This window comes from Apostichopus japonicus, chromosome 16 (genome assembly GCF_037975245.1).
Source record: "Apostichopus japonicus isolate 1M-3 chromosome 16, ASM3797524v1, whole genome shotgun sequence".
Classification (NCBI taxonomy): Eukaryota; Metazoa; Echinodermata; class Holothuroidea; order Aspidochirotida; family Stichopodidae; genus Apostichopus; species Apostichopus japonicus.
Genome location: NC_092576.1, coordinates 1242366 through 1264772, shown reverse-complemented (window position 1 = coordinate 1264772; position 22407 = coordinate 1242366). Strand labels below are relative to the sequence as shown.

The 22407-nt window shown below is 36.7% G+C and overlaps 1 protein-coding gene and 1 long non-coding RNA gene across 9 annotated transcripts in view; both read right to left on the bottom strand.

The window, feature by feature from the left end:
* The window catches only part of LOC139983325 (uncharacterized), a 56572-nt gene extending 34611 nt beyond the window's left edge, over nt 1-21961 (bottom strand). Inside the window, exons 1-5 of one of the 8 annotated variants that reach the window (XM_071996821.1) lie at nt 20885-21169; nt 19565-19629; nt 15347-15382; nt 12123-12362; nt 10155-10229 (exon numbers count right to left, since the gene is read on the bottom strand). In XM_071996821.1, the coding sequence (XP_071852922.1) occupies nt 10155-10229; nt 12123-12362; nt 15347-15374 (343 nt within the window). In that variant the 5' untranslated portion in view covers nt 15375-15382; nt 19565-19629; nt 20885-21169. The other 7 variants (XM_071996819.1, XM_071996822.1, XM_071996818.1 and 4 more) reach the window with 7 other exon arrangements.
* Nucleotides 8823-9798, bottom strand: LOC139983366 (uncharacterized). The gene is made up of 2 exons (XR_011798633.1): nt 8924-9798; nt 8823-8890 (listed from the first exon to the last, which is right to left on the bottom strand). It is a non-coding gene; the product is annotated as an uncharacterized lncRNA (long non-coding RNA).
* Nucleotides 21962-22407: the final 446 nt, after the last annotated feature.

The following is a 22407-nucleotide window of genomic DNA, read 5'->3' as shown; positions in this document are numbered from 1 at the left end:
GAGTCATGCAGTCAGACAGTAGGCTAAGACATGTGCGTGATCTTACTTTCACGTTGCGCAGCTGCTTTCGGGTTGTAAAAAACCTGAACAGTTCGCGACTTGTGCAAGAAAAATTGTTATTGCATGGCGCTTTACGAAATGGAATGGCTAATAAAGAAACCGAATAATTCTTAATTCATAGTAGACTTAATTGGCTTTAGTTGTAAGTTGTAACAAAGTCACGAATGATATAATTTTAATTTAGTTTGAGAAATTACGTTTGTTCAGATCGTTTAGCATAAAGCATAAATTTGGTTTAGACTACAACGGTATGACTAGTTGTAATTGTACTATACACTGAACCAATGTTTGAAAACTTGCGTTTGAAGCTTTCATGAATGGGTAATATGACTTTTTGTATCACATTGCGTGACATTTATTTCTTGGCAACTTGCCAACGTTACTTGAGATAGTAGTATTTCATCAGAGCCAGGCAAAACTGTCTAACACCTGTTTGATAACATTTTTGGCACGTTTCCAAAAAACTTTTCATGAAGTAAACTATTTTGACTCCACTCTAGAATTAATTACAGTAGGTCAGTCAGTAAAGGATCGGTAAAGTTATGCGAAATATTATCTTAGACGTTCAAGAAAATTTATATCCCCGTAAAAAAGTAAAACCATGGATGTATATAAAACACACCTCAAGCTAACCGACTCATCCGCATGAACAAAACAATCTGTTCCCCATGATACACGAGGCACAGTCTATACCATACATAGGCTACATAGTACGATATCAAAGCCCCAATAGCTACAGTATGGCCATCTTTATCAAAGTAAACCTTGCAATCCCATGTTTTAGGCCACTTGGCATGATTAACTAAATGCTCAGTATTTTTTCCATGTCCTTGTAGAAAACGTCAACTTCGCAAAATACAATAAGTTGTGTTTCTGTTGTTACGTGAGATCCGTAACCGACGAAGTGGTTAGGCTATGTACTATACTCTTAACTATGGTAGGATAATTATTTTTCCTTTTTTGTGTGGAAATTCTAGAAAATACTTTCTTTTCCCCCCGCTTAACAGCAGATGTGGTCGTATGGTTTATTCATAAATGGGTGTACTTAGAGCCTTGTTTACATGACATTTGTTGCATTTAGCACGATATGCCAGTTTCGCGTGAATTTTACGAAAGTATTTTGCTCGATCTTTCGTAAAATTTGAAAGGTGTACCAACTTACTGTTCGTACACAATTGGTAATTTCTCTATGCTCAATATTGTTTCCATGTCCTTGTAGAAAACGTCAACTTCGCAAAATACAATTAGTTGTGTTTTTGTTGTTACGTGAGATCCGTAACCGACGAAGTGGTTAGGCTATGTACTATACTCTTAACTATGGTAGGATAATTATTTTTTATTTTTTTGGTGGAAATTATAGAAAATACTTTCTTTTTCCCCCGCTTAACAGCAGATGTGGTCGTATGGTTTATTCATAAATGGGTGTACTAGAGCCTTGTTTACATGACATTTGTTGCCTTTAGCACGTTATGCCAGTTTCGCGTGAATTTTTCGAAAGTATTTTGGTCGATCTTTCGTAAAATTTGAAAGGTGTACGAACTTACTGTTCGAGTAGAGAAAAGAGAGATGGATCAGTGTTAGTGAATGAAAATACTTTGTACAGGAAAAGAAGTCTGAAAGTATTTTGAAACATTCGATACGAAAATAGTTCATGAAGATTTCAACTCGTTCTTGAAATAAATCTCCTACTGTGGTCAGAGTGCCATTGTTACGTAAAAACCACAGACCAGGAAAAGGCAAGTACCGCTTTTGTTTACAAACAATAGCAGCGCTTCTGTGTTGGGAGCTCAATGCTCATTACTTTCACAGAGTTACCGTGGGTGTGTGCACTCAAGCGTGAGCGATATGCAGGCTGCATAATGAGCAGTGGTGTGCTGCTGGCTGGGCCTTCGATCATCGCCGGTTAAATTTGCGAGCCTTCCCTTAGTACGTTTTGCCTCTGTCAACCGAAAAGTATTACAAATTTGATTCAAAATTAGATGAAAGAACAGTCTACAAAAACTAGAACAGAAATACTTATTTATTCATTAAAACACTTTGTATAAAATAAAGAACGACATGATCTCAAGATTTTCAATTTCATAATCACTACAATTCACTATGATTCATTCAGTTAATGAGGATTCACAATATGGATTTAATTTCATCAAAGGTATATTCAAGTAACCATATTGGTTTTTATGAAACCCAAAAAATAGACTTCACCTGTAATCAGTAATAAGTCAATAGGTGTGCATATTTTGACCATAGCAATTAAAACCAGAATGCAAAATGCATTGAGGTTTCGATGACTTCAATGCACTAGACTTCTGCTTGTTACTATAACCAGAACTAGCTGTTACAATAACACTATGGCATGCTAACACAGGTCAGTCTGTACGTGGTTATACACACCTCCATCAAAAACAGTAGGGTTCTTGTACTCAATGTTGGGCAGGTCCAAGCTATTGTATCCCTAGAAGCCAAATTTCAAACTTTACTGAAGCTCCCTAAATGTGGTGTCATGTTAAAGCTGAATTATTGAAGTTTCAGATTTTCATAATTTTTTTTAATTGTTTTGCCTATTCGAACAATTACAGCCGGCTAATTTGCATAAATTCAAATTGCAGCGTGACGTACGGGACATTTGGAATTCTATTTCCCTGCCAGCAATATGAACTTATTGAATAAAAGTTATGTGGGACATGATACACCCTTCCTTCCAATAATTTTGACATATTATGTTTTTGGGTTCATCAATTAAATATGCTAATTAGCTAGTGTCCAAATACTGATGTCCCGTACGTCACAATTTTCAGCACTTTTTTTCAAGTTTTGATATGGACGAACAATTTTTTTTTGGTGATATTCTGTAAAGTTCTAATTAAGAACATTGTTCAACAAAATCCATCCCAAAAAAATTGAAAAAATATTCACAGCAAATCTAATTATCAAAATAAAAAATGTGACGTACGGGACAAAATGTGACGTACGGGACATAGTGTGGGGGAAACCCTGTATTTATACATAAAAAACATGCATGGGCTCCAATGGGGACCTTAACTGGAAACCTTTCAATGCTTACAAATCTATTTTGTTGAAAGATGGTAGTTGCAACTAATAATCCCTGCATGCCTGAAGAGCACAACATGGCTTCAAATAAACCATTGACTGATGACCACCAACAGCCCAGGTGTTGTTCAATATACTATCGGGAAGTCAATTGTGTGTGTGTGTGGGATACAGAATCATCTACAATGCTATTCAACATTGACATTGAATGAGGACAACTTCAAGAATGTTGAGTTTGCATTTCAACATTTCGTAGGCCTTTTGTGAAGTGTGACTATCATGACTGTGCAACAATGTTCTTGTGTCCTGAACTTAGTAGACATTGAGATTTTTAGTTACAAGTGTAGAGTTTTGCTCGCCCAATTTTTGCAGAGGACAAACACTCATGAGTTTGTTCAATAATCAGTATCAGATCTATAGAATTTTCTTTGTTGTACTAGTTTCATAGATGGACATTACATTGACGTTACTGTGGACATTTTGATATGTTTTGAATGGGATGGATCATATTTCAACTTGAGGGTTAATAGTGGGGAGTATGATACAGTGTTGTACAGTATATACCGGAAACAGTTTTGCACCAAAACTTTGCATCTTGAATCATTTGTGGTCTAACAAAGCTAGAATTGATGTTATGAGTATTTGGTCTGGTAACCAGTATTAGGTCTAGAGAGTTTTCTTTGTTGTACTAGTTTCATAGATGGACATTATGTGGACGTTACTGTGGACATTTTGGTAGAATATGATGGATCATATTTCAACTTCAGGGTCAATAGTGGGGAGTATGATACAGTGTTGTACAGTATATACCGAGACAGTTTTGCACCAAAACTTGCATCTTGGATCATTTGTGGTCTAACAAAGCTAAAATTGATGTTATGAGTATTTGATGAATGTGTAGAGTAGATTTATACTTTACGCATTCCATGTTTTATGTAGTGGAATGATCTCACAAGTACAGTCACTGCTCTTTTCGATCCCCGAAAGAAGGAAATATGGCATTAAATTACAAATGACATTGTTCTGACATATCCAAATGAATGTTTGTATGTAGAAATCAGCTTGTTATGGTATATTCAGGAATAAAAATATGAGTTTTCATAGTCAATTTTTATTTGGACAAATTGTCCCGTACGTCACATGTCCCGTACGTCACAGGACAATTTTCATTTGTGTAATCACTGAACTGGAATGGCTTCATATTTTTTTCTAATATGTTACAGCTTAGCCCTTGGAAGGTTAGGCTATTCACTAGTTATAACAGCTTGATCACTGCCCTCCTAATTTCAGAGCGATTTAAGCTTTGCTCTTTAGCAAAAAAAACACAAAATTCTCTGGTCCCGTACGTCACACTGTACATTAATTAAGATGGGACCTAATTAAAGCAAGTGTAGGAAATCTTCATGAGTTTGTAATAAAGTAGCAGCAATAACAAATATGAAAACCTGAAAAAGTTTCTGGAAAATAGATTTTTTATAACTTTTAGACACATTTAAGTCTCTGAAATGTCCCGTACGTCACAGTGCAAATAGCTTGGACTTGCCCTGTTATGAATCCGCACATCAAGTATTACAAACCAAACCTCTAATAACTTCGCACATTAAGGTTGCAGAGGAGTCCACTTATGGACAATTTAGATTGGAATATGCCCACGAAACTTCAAAGAATCAACTTGAAAGAAGCTAATACAGGTCACTGGAGGTCAACCTGAGGTCAAAGGTCACCCAAATGCAAGTCTACCATCGTATTACAATAGCGTAACTCCCAACCTTGATGGACATTTGGTTCTCAAGTTATTGCAAAAATACTAGTTTTTGACCCCTAATTGACCTTTGTTGACATTGGATCACATGGCTGTTATGTTTTGAAACAATCCCTTACCCCATTCACAACTAGTCCCAAAATATCAACCTTGTCGGACCCTGTCAATGGTAGTTTCACAAGTACTTGAGAAAAACTAGGCCAACATTACAGCCAACTCCATGAAGTGAAAGCAAATCTCAAGTTCATAGGTGCTTGACCTAGTTTCTCCTTGGCAGCTGGCCAAGAAATGTTTTGAAATTCGTGGTAACTGTGTAACTTACATCCAACCAGAACTACCAATGAACTACAAATATTTTCTAGAGAAGGCATGCTTCGCCATTCAAGTGCACTATTCCATCAAAATCACATCAACTCTTTAGCAAAATATCCATACGGATGAGTGACAAGTGTTGCAGTATCTCTAGCACTTTTATATATCTATGGTCTGCAAGCAAGCCTTGGAAGACACTGTAACACACACACACATGTATGCAGCTATGTACATAGCAATTCAGGACTTCTAGCGACACACTTAAGTCAATGGGGATATTGTCGCGAGTTCAGATTCAAATCTACGGATGCCCGTAAGATCATTTTCAATTGTCAATAGGCTCTCCTATTCTTATGAGGCGAATCGCCCATGTCATCTACTTATAGGCTGGACGATGGGAGATACTGTATATTAAGAAAAGGTTTTTACAAGTTGACCCCTGGTGACCCTAAATGACCTTCGACATCCACCAAAAACGATAGGCTTTTTGTACTTAATGTGGTCAACCTACATACCAAAAATGAAATCAATCCAAGCTTTGCTTCTTGAGATATCATGTTTACAAGCTTTCCACTATTTCACCCCTGGTGACCTTAAATGACCTCTGACCTACACCAAAAACAATAGGCTTCTTGTACTCAATAAGGTACTCCTATGTACCAAATATGAGAACTTTCCAAGCTTCCCTACTTGAGATATCGTGTTTACAAGCTGGGCGTCACAAACGCACACACACACACCCACACACACGCATGATTGCAAAGGTTACGATTATCATCGAAACCAAAAAATGAATCCACAAGGCTCATCCTATGCTACGATATGATCTCAAATGCCCTGCTACCTCCCTAAATAATATTTCAAATTTTTCCTTGTCATTTCATCATTTGATTTAAGACATTTTATAATCTCAGTTGCCGGGCTACCTATAGGGCATAGTAATATTGCCAATTTCCTATATCTTTTTCCAGTGGAGAAATTACAATCAGTACTCGTTTTCGATGGTTCTCCTCCTTCCGGAGTAGGGGAAGTTTTAGGGGGTACCCCCACAGAAAGACTGAAAAAATTAAACAAGAGCATCAATGATGCAGTATCTCAATACTGGAAGTTTTAATTTTGATTCCTAATTTCAAATCTTTGCTCTGTCTCTACAATTATCAATATCAATCATGGTACAACAAATATATAACTTGCATTTTTGCTACTTTGCCACGAATAGTCTCTGCAGGTTACACTTTATCCTGCTAGTCTTGCCTTTAGCGCTCATTGCCTGTTAGTCGAAAGAACGACGTTGCAAGGTTTAGTAATGTCATAGAATATTTAAGAACTTGTTTTTCATGTGGTATCCTTCATCTTAGGTCAGTCTCTGTTGGACTTTTTGGTCATATAGTTTGATGTCAATGACAACAGCCAAATTAGAAGAGGCGAACAACTCGACCATATTCTTGATGCCTGCCTTGAGAGCTAGGCCTATTGACCTACTGTATGTTAATGTAGACTGTAGTGGTGACTACCATCAAAACTGTGTCCACTTCTAGATATCAAAACAACCCACGTTTTTCCATCTCAATTTTTCGGACATGAAGATTTCATGGATTTATGACTTGGAAAAAATAATGTAAAAGAAGATTACAAGTTTTTATATGCAAGTGATGGGTGGCCTCCTCTTCCCCTAATAGCCACCTCAGTTCCTCTTCATTTTGTTATTTTATTTTAATTCCTTGTACATTTGATGTCAAACATTACAGGTTCAAAAGAAAGCTAAACATACTTCTTATAACCTTATACATCTTAGGCCTATATCCTTATAAATAAAACATAACCTTATACAATTTTTATTGTCTTATCAAAGTTGTGATGCTATGGCCGGCTCCTCTTTTATACGTACCCATCAAACAAACTTACCCTGGTCCTTCCTTGGAAAAGCTGTCTGAACACCAGTACAATGCTAATGTGGCTATCACTGAAAGCCTAATAGGCCTAGTGGCCTATATATATATGTTTTTTTTTTTTTTTTTAAATTGCACTAGGCCTACAGTAAATAGCCTTCAGAAATACAAGAATGTGTATACGTAATTATACAAAATACATGAAGGGCAATCAAACAAACTTATCATGGCCCTTGCTCTGCAAAGCTACCTGAACACCATTATAGTGTTCAACCGATTATGCATAACAGAAAATACCGATTACTGATTATTTTTTCATAATCGTACCGATTCCGATTATTTGAAAATGAGAAAATATCCCGTTTATACGAAATCGGCAATAAAGTTTGACAGAAACAATTATTGTTGTGATTTTCCCCAGTTTCCTTTTGCTTCGTTGTTATACAAGGCTCTAAGGTACCATTTTGTATGTACCAAATTACCTCTGGAGTTTCTCGGAAAGAAATTTTTTTTTTTAAATTTCCAAAATACGGAGATATGACATCCTACCTAGTCAGCACTGTGCTAAGCGAATGGCCTAACCAATCGACGTAAATGTCACCTGTTAATGGCTTGAAATGGGCTACGAATAGTTACTCAAAATATCCATCTCAAAAAGTATCTCAGACAAACCATCCATCTGCAATCTTTACCAAAGTGTAAATTTTAATGACATATTGCCTTCATTCCGACAATATTTTGTACTTATTTTCAGTATTATACCGTTTATGAACAAATGGAAATGTTACGAACTTGAAGTTAAACATACCTATTCGTTACCTATATAACTCCATTCAGGTTCAATTAGAATGTGTAAGCTTAGGCCAATCAAACTGAAAAGCAAATTGTACCATCGTAACTTGTTTAAAATTACTCTAAAATGTAATACCAGATTGATGTAAAGAAATAATAACAACTAGAAACTACTCCAATATAAAATATAACATTCCCTCTATAAGACATATCACTTACATTACCTTCCAAACAAATGCCGATTTCCAGCAAATTGAAAGTTGTAAACTAAGCTACGCAATTTTTTTTTTTTTTTTGCAAACCGATGGTTAGGCTACATTTCCCATTGACTTAGTGTGGTTGTTAGGCTAACATGTGGTCGAAGATTGCAGTTTCCGTGGATATTTTTAGTTTTTATTTGCGACACAACTAGAGCGAATAAACAGATGTCAAGTTTAGATTTCCATGCAGTTGATTTAGTGTGAAGTAAGGCTACTATGTGGTCGGAGATTTGTGAGGATTTTAGGTTATTTTCGCTGGTACTGTAGGCCGTAATTTACCACGGGAAGTTCCCGGTGATTGTGCGCGACCCTCTCGCACTGCTTCAAATTTTGATGCGGGGTGAGAAAACTGTTTGCGCGATTCGCGATGCAACTGCAATTCCTAGCTAAAGCACACGCATGTCACAATTAATTTTACAGAGACACCTGATATAAAGAGGGCGATTTTTTTATATTTCATTTTTCTTTTTCGCACTCGTAATTGTGCTTTAGGAGGGCTTTTTAGCACTTGCGAGGGCGAATCGCCCGTTGCCCCCGCTTATTTCCTACCCTGTCCAGCACATTCCTGAATTCGCGAAATTGCTATTGCTACTATGCTTACTGTGCCAAGAAATATGCAGCCAATAACCACGAAGGAAGCAAAATCGGCGACCCTGGCAGCCTAATTTGATGAAAGTATACACTGTGAAAGACGTATAGGGGGTGCCTTTTTTTAATATTTCGTAGTAAAAGAACAAACCTAATTCATCAGTTGATATTTTCAACTTCCATATGTTTTTGAATAATGATATTTTCACCTTCCATATGTTTTTGAATAATCGGTATGACATAACTGGTATTCCACGTAATTTTTACCGATACCGATTATGTACCGATTATGCAATATTCGTACCGATTCCGATTCCGATTAGGTTAATCGGTTGAACACTACACCAGTACTATCCTTAAATGGATGTTACGTAGAATTCAGCAGTACAGAATGTAATTAGCATGCAATACACTAACACCTCGCGTACCTAACTACAGAACAGAAAATTGTTCGCGAGGGTAGCCATTTTCGTATATCTAACATGTAGCTGTTATGAGTCATAGCCAATCTGCTACAAAACAGACTTGGGGGCGGGGCTTAATCATCAAAAACGGACCTTTTTACTAAAAGTAGGGGCGGCAGCTCAGTGTTGTTTTAAGAAAGAAAAATCATTTAAACATCAAATGAAGCAAATAAAAGCCATTAAATGTCATATACATGTAGTAAAATTCATATTAATACCTACCTGTAAACAACAAATGGAAGTTTAAAATTTTAATAAAATATATAATACATAGGACCCTATCTTAGACGATACCACTGTTGAAAGACAGTTCTATTCTATTCTCTTTCATAAAACATAAGTTTTGGAGCGTGTGCAAAACAGGTGTGAAAAAGTGTGTTTTCAGTCCAAATTGGCCCGATTTGGACATAAATCGGTGAAAAAGTCACAGAATGAGGTACAATTCTGGAATAAAAAATAGTAACTTTTGTTGGTCTATATGATATATTCTTGCTCTGGAAATTCCAGAGAAAAAGAACTTTGTTTGAAGACGCTGAAAAATTTTTAAGAGAAGAGAAAGTCCCACTTACTGTTACAATATCTCTATACATGTAATGTATTGAGATAAAAATATCAAATTTTCTTTTTATTACTTAAAAATATTCTACTATCCCTTATCTTTTATTCCTACAAGTATCAAATTGAATTCCTTGTCATTGATAATTAATTTACCTATAATTTATTTTTTTTATTGAAGAAATGAAATATAGGAAAGATCAAGACACTTTGTCATTCCTTGACAGTAGCTGTCGCATTTCATCATTTGATTTAAGACATTAATTAATCTCAGATGCCCTGCTATACTAATAGGGCATTAGCGCCATTGGTTTGCAAAAGCAATCGAGCTAAATGTGTGAAATGCAAAATATACTATGAATACCAAATTTTGTGATCAATTCGCTTAGTAATATTGCTAATTTTCCAGTGGAGAACTTACCATCAGTCCTCGTTTTCGATGGTTCTCCTCCTCGCAGAGAAGGGGAAGGTTTAAGTGGCGAGGGAACTTGTGCTTCTTGAAGAAATGAAATATGGGAAAGATCAAGACACTTTGTCATTCCTTGACAGCAGCTGGTGCATTTCATCATTTGATTTAAGACATTTATTGATCTCAGATACCCTGCTATACTAATAGTGCATTAATAGCACCATTGGTTTGCAAAAGAAATTGAGCTAAATGTGTGAGATGAAAAATATACTATGAATACCAAATTGTGCATATATTGACCATAGAATCCACAGAGCTCATCTCATGATACGATATGAAGTGCCAGCATTTTGTTGATTTATTGAGTGTGTGCATGTCCTCATTTGCATTACACAAACATTTAAAGCTACACACACATCAGTATATGCATTGGCTTGATCATCTATCAAGACTCAGATGCCCTGCTACCTTCCTTAATAATATTTCTAATTTTTCCTTGTCATTTCATTACTTTATTTTAAGACATTTTATAATCTCAGATGCCCTGTTATATTCAACATTAGTACAATTGGTTTGCAAAAGCAATTGAGTTGAATGTATGAAATCCAACATAAACTGTGGAGACTAAATTTTGTGATCCGTTTAAGTTTAAGTAAACAAGCAATTTTCAAAACATCACAGTTCTCTAATTCAATAAGCTGGATGCACATTTTCAGTTTTAGATTCATTGCAGCTTTACTTCTATCAAGTTTACAAGAAGTTCAGGTATTGACATCTATTGACCTCAAAAAATAGTCTTTGATCTTTACCAAGAACAAACACATGAAACCTTACTAAAGGGCACCCATCTACTTAGTCTATTAGTGATTCATCAATATCAGCTAGAACGATTGAAGAAACTTGTTTATTGTTTTCAGTTTTTAATCCTTGGGACCTCAAGTGACCATTAACCCCCAACCACAACTGCTCGAAGTAAAGTAGCCTACTCATTAAAGCAGCATTTTGCGTTGGGTCGCTTTTTTCCACTTTTTTAACATGTGCATCGATTTTTTTACATGTATCAATCATAAAACAGCAATCTAAGATACCATCCACGTTTCACCCTGCCAAGAGCGTTAATTAGCGAGTAATTAACGATTTATGTCGATAAATGAGAAGAGTGTCCTCGACAAATTTCACAGTTAAAATTAATCGCATACAATTCCGCCAAACCCACTAGTTTGAATTCAACCAATCAGAGATGCAGGTTTAGTTATGAGCCGTTACTAAAAATAGATTCAAGACTTCGCGTTGGTTGTACCAGGGAGTTGTTATGCAACTCCCTGGTACAACTGCCTTATAGACTGTACACAAATCAAGCGTGGTGTTATATTACGTATCTGTCAATGACGTTCGTAGTGTTTAAATATTCATATTATGGGCGAGGTTTATTGGGTTCCCAACGGAAAATATCTTGGAGAACAACAAAGTTGAAAGTTGCAAATATTTCGACTTTTATGCCACCATTTGAAGTAAAATATAAATAGATTAGCTAGTTATGTATGTCGTTATGGCAAAGTGGAATCAGTGAGGTTGAGAAAAATCATAGAAAAGGACGCAAAATGCTGCTTTAAGGCGCCTGCACCTACTACCCAAGTATGACATGTTAACCAATGCTACAGATGTTCAGTAAGGTTGTTTACAAGGTCTTGTTCATGACCTCTGACCTATAGCTAGGTCAATAACAAAATCTAGCAACTTACCACTTAAGTGTAATCTACATAACAAATTTAAAGTTCATGCACCATACACTTGGTGAGTGAGTCCCTGTTTACGAGACGGGTATTCTTACAAACAAGCTCTATTGGCAGAATTGAACCCCAATAAGTGATGACCACTGACAGCCTAAATCGTATTGAAGTCCCAGCTTCACATTTCCTTGTTCTATTGTGCACTGTTAAAATAAACACGGTTAAAATGAAACATTACTGTATCACTTACCCTGAGGTTGTTTGAATGCTTTCTGAATGTCCTCCTGTATTCCACATTGCTTCAATTCGTGCAAGGCATTAAGAAGCTGTGAGATGTCAGTTTCTTTTATAATACCTCTATCGACAAGTTTGTGGACAAAATCCAGTCCATCATCTTTAAATGCTGGCGGAATATCAAAGTATGTTGAAAGATTTCTGATAACAAGATTGGCCAGTCGATCAGATACATATACTTTAAAAAGCCCAAATCCTGAAGGAAAGCAAAGAGCACAAAAACAGTTAGTACTGATTATTCATAATTATATTTTAATCATATTCCACTCAGTACACCAGCAGCTACAAGTAAGTTGTAATAGTTGTCTGCAATTCATTACAAAGCTTCGACAGTGATTGAAACAAATTGAAACCAGAAAGCAAAATGGCTTTGTTATTCCTTGTCATATGATTTGCTCAAAATTCCACACAACTATATATCTCACAAGATGAAATGAGCAAGTGAGTTAAATGTGTCCAAGAATTAAGTAAGAACCAATAATTATTTCCAGCTCATATCTGCATCACTCACTTGTGGGCATCAAACAATTAACTGACTGGTAGAATTTACTAATTTGAGGAAGAAAAACAGCTCTGCCTGCAGCGATTCCTTTAATTATTGTTATTAATGAATGGGAGATACATGACATTCTTTATAGACTCTGAAATATTTTCACAACTTGCTGCAAAAGCCAAAATCACCTAGTATACGTTACAAAGAATAAGGCCAATTTTGAGACCATTAAAGATAACTTGTTGACCCCTTGGGGAAATGTTAGGCCATTTCAGACAACCAGTTAACCTCTTGAATTAACACTTTTAATCAGGGCCACTTGAATGTGTTTAAAGCACCCAACACAAGAGTATCAACTATTGGAAGCAGATTTCATTTCCTGGATGAATATATATGTATAGTTGAAGATCAATTGAGATCTATGTTATATTGTTCACAAAGAAAAGTATAGCATCGGGGGGGGGGGGGGGGGAACTGATAGATTAACTGCAGTTTTGATGTTACCATGCTGAAAAAGATAACAAACTTTAATATATGTTGACATCACCTATAGTAGATGTCATTTTTATTTATAACACCTCTCGCGACAATGGGTGTTGTCAAATTCTATTCTGCCATTTTCTGTAAATTACACAATGCCGGTCGTGTCCTGCAACAATGGCTCAAACCTAGATGTATTTTAAAGTTGCCGGTGGGATTACACCAGGGATCATTTGACCAGCAAGATATACTGTAAAAGGACCAAAAGATAAGAGGAACCAGGAAGTCAGTTGACTTTGTGATTCATTGGCAAACAATTTGCTAAACATTCCACATAACTATCTGTCAAATAAAGAGCAAGTGACTTAAATTTGTCCTAGAATTAAATGATAACCAGAAAAGATCAGAGATTTCCAGCTACTGATTGTAGCAACCCATGGTGGACATAAACCCAATTTATTCACTGGTAAGGACTTTACAGTGTAGAATTTTTATTCCAAAATATTTCAATATCAAGAAAGAACAGTCTTCCTATGTGAAATATAGACACATAGGTATATGAGCAAATAGACATTTCCTTTCACCAAATTTCAGCTAGCAAATCAGCTCTGCCATCAACCATCTATCCCTTTCATAATTGCTATTAGTGTATGAGAGTGACATGACATTGAAATACACTGTGAAATATTCTCACAACCTACTGCTTAAGTCATCTAGATCAAATCACAGAGAATATGGCTTTTTTGAGATTATTTGGGCCAACCTGTTGACCCCTGGAAGCCAAAGGGTGAACAAATGGGCAACTTGAGTGCTTAAATCAAACAGACTGAACGGAAAGTGTTAAACTTTGTTCACCAATAGAACATTATGGAATCGGAGATCTCACAGATTAATTGTAGTTTTATTTTGGAGTATCATATTCACAAGTTTTTCACATTTTTACACACCTTGACCTCATGCCACTTTTTCACCTCGACCAATCTCAACAGGGTCCTTGCACTCACCAAGCTGAATCTACATACTAAGGACAAAGTTCAAGAAAGATGTACTTCTATAGTTATCATGTTTAGAAGGTTTTCAGACTCTATACTTAACTGTTGACCACAAGTGTCAAATACACACACATGCCATCTCCATCACATTCCTTTCACCTCCGGCAAAGAATCAAAAAGCAGCATGCGTAAATGTGACGAAGAATATAATTTCAAGGACTCCTAACACCTGAGTACCGGACCCTAAATTACCATTTTCAAATGTACAAATAGCGTGCGAGGTGAATACCTAATACAGGGCCACACTGCCTATCAGAGTTCTAGAGACTGTTTACTGCAAACTTGTGCTGCAAGATTGTAAACCCTGAGTTACACATCATGAATTTGAGACAGGATGTTTTGTTTAAGTTTCACATTATTGCTCTGGACATAATTATTCATGAAAGAGGGTGTTTCCATGGGACAGCTGGAGAACGGATTCAGTCTGTTCTGTATGGCTCCAATACAAAAAGCAGAGAGTCAGTTCCCTTAGTGATTCTTTGAAACATACAAACACTTTGTATTCGAACATTAAACAGTAACACTATTACCGACTTTAAATGATCATCAAGGTTCTTGTAATAATGAGGACCCACCACAGTCAAGTAAATTCATCCAAGTTTCTTTTACTGACTAATGTGGAGCCACATGCAAATTATGAAGTTCATCAAGATTCACTTCTGGAATTTTGCATTTTTAATGTTTTCATACTTTGCCTTGGGCTGACCTCGCATGACCTTTAAAACCTATTAAAATAAGGTTAGAGTATTGACTGTTAACCTGAAATGACCTTGAATACCATCCAGTTTCCAGAAGGCTTTTGTACACATATCAGCCATAAGAAAGATGCACTTTGTTTTAACTTATACCTGTAGTTTTGTCAGGGTATTCAGACTTTGACCACTGTTGAACTCAAATGACCGTGTAGTTAATAAGATGAATTCACAAACCAAGTGTGAAGTTCATCTACAATGAATGATTTGAGATACAGTGTTAAGTAGCAAGCATCACATACCAGAGAATTATTTGGTATTCAAATTTGGTGTTCAAAGCAGTTTTGGAGGCTCTGCATGTAGTCCATTATAAATTATATACTATTATTTCTGTGTAAATATTGTTGTTAGCAATGGAATGAAAAGACAATTATGCAAGTAAATTACTAATTCACATTCATACCATATGGATTAACGTCCCTTCCAGCCATGTCAAGTTCTGCCAAAAGAAAAAAAATAATTACATCATATAAGATATAAGAATCTTTATTGGCCATAAAAGGAATTGGAGTTCACTCCATCTCAGTATAATATACATAAAACAGTCAAAAATACATCAAAACATATGAATTATAATATATACATTTCTTAAGACAATAAAAATCCATGTACTGGCAAAAAAAAACCTATTTCCTACAAAACTCGTTGGCAAGACTAAGAATGGCCCTTGGCAAGAACGAACGTCTGTATCTTTCTGTCCGGCATCTGATGACAATTGGCCTGCCAGTTCAACTGCTATACTCAACCTGATTTCCTAGAGGATGTTCCGACGACGTAACTGACATAATATTTCTTTTAGTTACCCTGACAAGCAGCTCATCTACTGATCTGAGATCATCAGACCGGCAAACTCGCCTCGCTTTTCTAACAAGTGTAGGGTCATTCCATGCCAAATCAACAAGCAAAATTTGATTTCGACACCCACCGTCTCAGATTTTCACCAAATTCGGTGTGGAGTTTCATAATATAAAGATAAGAATCCACGCCAAATTTTAGCTGAAAATATCAATCGGTTCGTGAGATATCGGCTTTCAAAAATTGGTGAAATTGACCCCCAAAATCCAAAATGGCGGCCATTTTGAATTGACCTAAATTAAAACCCCCGGACTTTTTCTTCAATAACTTCTCTTCTGAGTAAGCTACAGACATGAAACTTGGGATTATAGTAATTTAAAGCATGGAGATCCTCAATATGGACATTAATTTAATGTAGGAGGGTAATAAAGGTAAGTTATGGGGATTTTGAATTTTAATGAATGAAAATTAATTGCGAAAAATTTATTTTCACACCTTCTCATACATATGAAAAATTTTCAATGTGGGACAGCATCTATGAATCTGAAATTTGGCACATTGATAAAGCATATCACAAAGAACTGTCATGCAAAAAATTGTGATGGTACTCTCTCTCTAAATGGAAATATTTATTTCTGAAGCTGGAGCAAAATGTCGCAAATTTTCACAAATTTTGGCTGAAATTGCTGATATTCGTTATGTACATTCCGCCTTCGGCATAGGTAACAAGATTTTATGTCTGAATTTGCAGATATTGTGGAAGACATGTGACCACTCTTCTAGTTTAGCTAATTTTGAGGAAAATTTACGGTCCCAATTTTTTGTAACAAGTAATTAAAATGGCAGAAAATGAGATAGGGGCCTAATATGGCCCTACTTTGAGGGTACTTTATATTCACAAACAAAGGCATGTTTGAGATTTAATTTGCATAGGATCCTTGTTCAGTGCCAGTTGTACAGGAAAAGTGCCAAAAGAAGGTCAAGCGGGTCGTACGTTTTACGAACAGCGCCCTCAAACTTAAGAAATCTCACTTCTGGCCCTAATTGGGGGTCCAATTTGGGCCTGTGGGTTAATTTCAATATTTCTTTAAACACCATATTCCAGGAGTGTATTAACCATATTTTTAAATACTGAAGTCAAAAGTTTGTGTTTTATTTTTATCTATTCAAATTTACGACTCGAAAATTGCGAAAATCATGCATTTCATATGTATGAAAATGCTTGCACAAGCTGATTTGAGCAGTTCAAATAACAACAACTTCTAAGCTTTAGCATACAGGTGCTTAGCAAATAAGAGGGTGGTACACTAGCATAAGGACTCACAATAAAGTGCACTTTCTGGGTCATATGCCCAAAGATGCATGAGAACAGCGCCCTCAAAAATCACAATTTACCAATATTTTGGGCTATTTTGTACCTATATGCCACTTTCAGCTGCTCATCTGATCATTAAAAAACTGTCAAAAAGATGTTTTAACTTATTTTTTGCATCATAACTATACATGTCTTACTAGTTTTGTATTGAAAACCAAGAAAAACCCTTTTAATTATGACCAACTCTGACCTTGAAATGCCCAAAATAGCCCAAAATATTGGTAAATTGTGATTTTTGAGGGCGCTGTTCTCATGCATCGTTGGGCATATGACCCAGAGAGTGCTCTTTATTGGGAGTCCCTATGCTAGTGTACCACCCTCTTATTTGTTAAGCACCTGTATGCTAAAACTAAGAAGTTGTTGTCCTTTGAACTACTCAAATCAGCTTGTGCAAGCATTTTCATACATATGAAATGCATGATTTTCGCAATTTTCGAGTCGTAAATTTGAATAGATAAAAATAAAACACAAACTTTTGACTTCAGTATTTAAAAATATGATTAATACACTCCTGGAATATGGTGTTTAAAGAAATATTGAAATTAACCCACAGGCCCAAATTGGACCCCCAATTAGGGCCAGAAGTGAGATTTCTTAAGTTTGAGGGCACTGTTCGTAAAACGTACGACCCGCTTGACCTTCTTTTGGCACTTTTCCTGTACAACTGGCACTGAACAAGGATCCTATGCAAATTAAATCTCAAACATGCCTTTGTTTGTGAATATAAAGTACCCTCAAAGTAGGGCCATATTAGGCCCCTATCTCATTTTCTGCCATTTTAATTACTTGTTACAAAAAATTGGGACCGTAAATTTTCCTCAAAATTAGCTAAACTAGAAGAGTGGTCACATGTCTTCCACAATATCTGCAAATTCAGACATAAAATCTTGTTACCTATGCCGAAGGCGGAATGTACATAACGAATATCAGCAATTTCAGCCAAAATTTGTGAAAATTTGCGACATTTTGCTCCAGCTTCAGAAATAAATATTTCCATTTAGAGAGAGAGTACCATCACAATTTTTTGCATGACAGTTCTTTGTGATATGCTTTATCAATGTGCCAAATTTCAGATTCATAGATGCTGTCCCACATTGAAAATTTTTCATATGTATGAGAAGGTGTGAAAATAAATTTTTCGCAATTAATTTTCATTCATTAAAATTCAAAATCCCCATAACTTACCTTTATTACCCTCCTACATTAAATTAATGTCCATATTGAGGATCTCCATGCTTTAAATTACTATAATCCCAAGTTTCATGTCTGTAGCTTACTCAGAAGAGAAGTTATTGAAGAAAAAGTCCGGGGGTTTTAATTTAGGTCAATTCAAAATGGCCGCCATTTTGGATTTTGGGGGTCAATTTCACCAATTTTTGAAAGCCGATATCTCACGAACCGATTGATATTGTCAGCTAAAATTTGGCGTGGATTCTTATCTTTATATTATGAAACTCCACACCGAATTTGGTGAAAATCTGAGACGGTGGGTGTCGGGCCCTTGTTGAGTTGGCATGGAATGACCCTGTATTCATCTTAGCCATGTCTCTAGCAGTCGTATTGCCACCCCATGCAGCCAAGCAGAATGTAATAATGGTCTCGATGGCCACATTGTAGAACAAAGAAATGAGAGAGGCGTCTAGTCTGAATAAATTGAGCTTCCGTAGAAAGAACATACGTTGATTAGTTTTGGCCAGAACAGTATTTACATGTTCACCCCACTCCAATTTATCAGTAATGGAAACTCCCAGATACGTATAAGAATGGACTTGTTCCACTGGCTCGTTCCTAATTTCAATTCTCTCTAGTTGGTGCCCCCTACGCCGGAAATCAACAACAAGCTCCTTTGTTTTAGACACCTTCAGTTGTAATCTGTTTTCGTCACACCAATTCGTAAAGGTGGATATTTCATGCCTATACCCGGTTTCGTCACCATTCTTCTCAATAAGACCTAAAATGCATGTGTCGTCAGCAAATTTAACAATATGCGTGTTGGGTTGTGTGCTGCGACAGTCAGAAGTATAGAGGGTGAAAAGAACGGGTGATAAAACACAACCTTGTGGGGCACCAGTATTCATCACATTATCGCTAGAAACTCTGCCATTCACAAATACTCTCTGTGTCCTATTTGTCAGGAAGTCCAACACCTACTTTGTCAGATAATAGTTGATTCCATAGCCACACATTTTGTCAATGTACACATTATCAAAGCATATATTGCCAGTTTGTTACCTTGTACAAAGTACTAGATTAAAAAAGTTTGGAACCAGTCACAACAGACTACATATCACAATAAGAATGTTGAAATTGGTTGACAAGTTGAAACTACTGCACAACCCTGTAAGAGAAAGCAAATATTCCCTTTTTAAAGTTGGTAGATCTAATTCTGGCTAAACTGTACATCAATGTAATCACAAGAAATATCATCATGTCAATTGAATGAAAACCTACCTGCAACAGATCATTTTAATTAATCCGCAGAGCGAGATTACTTCTTGCCCATGTCTTAAATATTTCTATTAATTCAAAGTACAATAATATGGAATGACACAATAATTACCACATACAACGACCATCTAATACTTAGTGACAATAAAGGTAAATGATAATGTACTGTAACAGATGTTGATGTAATTACATGTTACATACAATAATACAAAACAAACATGATCAGGTAGTAAAACTGCATCACTAATGACAACAATCCAAAACCAATTGTCTAAGTGGTTGACCTTGCTCTATTTTATTTCATTTGCCTACAAGATTTTTGAAGTGTTGGCCATTACTATCTTCAAGTGATCAGTAATGCTCTTGCACTAAAACATTCATTTGACTTCTGGGTTCTTGTACTCAACCAAAGGTAACTTTAAGGTTACCAGGAGTTGTGCTCGCGTCACGCAACGCCTTCAAATTATTTGTATCTGCTCAGAAAAACTTGCGTCCCTACAGTCCTCAATGAAAACATGCACTTAAATATAGCTCTACGGGACTGCACCATACTTACTGTAGTTATAATGACCCCTGACAAAACATTGGCTTGTGCGCAATGGAAGTCTATAGTGATATAGGTAGGTCTTTCATGTGAACAAACAAAATCATATGATGAAAGCTGTAACCTAACTCATAAAATAACGTCCTAACGTTTTCTACTGGCAACTGTTAAAATACGTCGCCCCACCGGAATCCTGGCTGCCGGTATTTTACAGTTAAATTACAACTTTATTTTTTACAGTATAGCTAAGACCAGGTCCAGAATGCCACTGTGTCAGTGTCGTGGTTTTCTCTTTTATAATAACTGTATGACAAATGTCTGGGGTCACTACTTTTCTCTCTATGGCATGAGTTACTCAATTTATCAGCATTATTTCTGGTAAAGGCTTACATGTATCATTTGTCCAACATTTGCAAAAAGGTAATTAGGCCTAGCCTAGACCTAACATGTTAAACTCATTCCGAAACAAGGCCAAGCAAGATCTTGTACTTTTGCCTAAGTCTCCATTACTGCCATAGAATAATGAGTGGTAAGCTAGGCCTAACTTCGAATGCTATTTTTTCATTACCTTGCGAGGCTTGCGCAGGCGTTAAGACACAGCTGGTTACAGTGTAGGGTATAGGATAGGGCTATTCCTATGCGAATGTTAATCGGGTGTATCTAGGCCTACAGTCTGCCATGCGTTTATCGTAGAATGACTCGAATCAAGTGATGCACGTTTCCAGGGATAGGGTTATAACCCCGTGACAGTTGGACATGAAAATAAATTAATAGCTTACCAAGGACGTGCCAGCCCGATTTTTAATCCAGACAAACAGAAACACACGAGGAACTGAAAGCAGGATTTTGCGTCCTTTTCTATGATTTTTCTCAACCTCACTGACTCCACTATGCCATAACGACATACATAACTAGCTTATCTATTTAAATCTTACTTCATATGGTGGCATAAAAGTCGAAAAATTTGCAACTTTCAACTTTGTTTTTCTCCAAGATATTTACCGTTAGAACCCAATAAACCTCGCCCATAATATGAATATTTAAACGCTACGAACGTCATTGACCAATACGTAACCCAACACCAAGCTTGATTTGTGTACAGTCTATCGTCTATCAGTCGGAAAGCTGACCTCGCGACCCTCAATATTTTCAAAGATTTGTTACGTCACGATTTTTTAAATATTTAAATTTTACCCGCGAAATGCTGTACACAGAGAGCAGAGTGCGAGTGTAAAATTCTCGAAGTTTCTTAACTGTTCTTCGCTAAATAAATGTTAAATATGACGGGGAATGACTTACCTTTCCATATATGAAAGTTAGAGAAGGTTTTATCGAAAACAGAAGGGTGAGACTTACCGTAAATTTAAACCTACGTCAAGGGCCCTTCACCACGCACTGATAAAATTTGGTCGTGTAAACTGTTTACTCCGTGAACATAAATAAAAATACCAACAAACGTTTCCTTATGTAATTGTTATCCATTAGAGCACTGTTTCCGAGATCAAAATTATCTGGGACGGCCAGTCACAGATCTTTTGTCAACGACGGTACTACATCGTTCGCATCGCGGCCATCTTGTCACTTACTCTCAGGGAGCACAGCTCAAAGATCACCCTCAGTACCCTTTGACCATAGCCAATGCGTGTTTCTGTAGCTTGGCATGGATTCGCTGAAATGGGACCCATTGCTGTTGTATAAATCTATCGCCTCAAGGCAGTCGTATTTTAGCTGTCTTTTCAACGAAGTTTATTTCACTTATAGACTTTTTCTTTGAATACTTGGGGTTGAGTCACGTATGCAATAGCCTCCTTGAAGGTGATCTTGCTGAATTCCATTTGAAACAGAGGTTACTGCAAATACAATAACTTTGTATGTATGTATGTATGTATATGTGATCTTCCCGCAAGCAGGAACTCGCGAAAGAAGCCATGGAGGCTTATAGACTCGCAAGCTGACCGAAGCCAATCTCTCGGCACACATTCATTTAACGTCCATGTCAGGAAGTTGTTATTGAACAACACCCTTGCCAGACGACACACATTGCTGTCGGCGGGGAATCGAACCGGGCCCGGATCTCATGACTGGGAGACGCCGGCGTTAACCACTAGGCTATACACTCCAACTTTCACGAATCATCCCTGCATTTTACTCCCAAATAGCAGAGTACTTCCCATCCTCATCAGCTTGAAAAAGAGAAACTTTTAAGGCACTTGTTTGGCTCACAGACATATACATATATGTGTGAAAGTGGACATAAGTGGGGTGGGGGTTGGGGTGGGAATTGGGATGGGGGGGGGTAGCA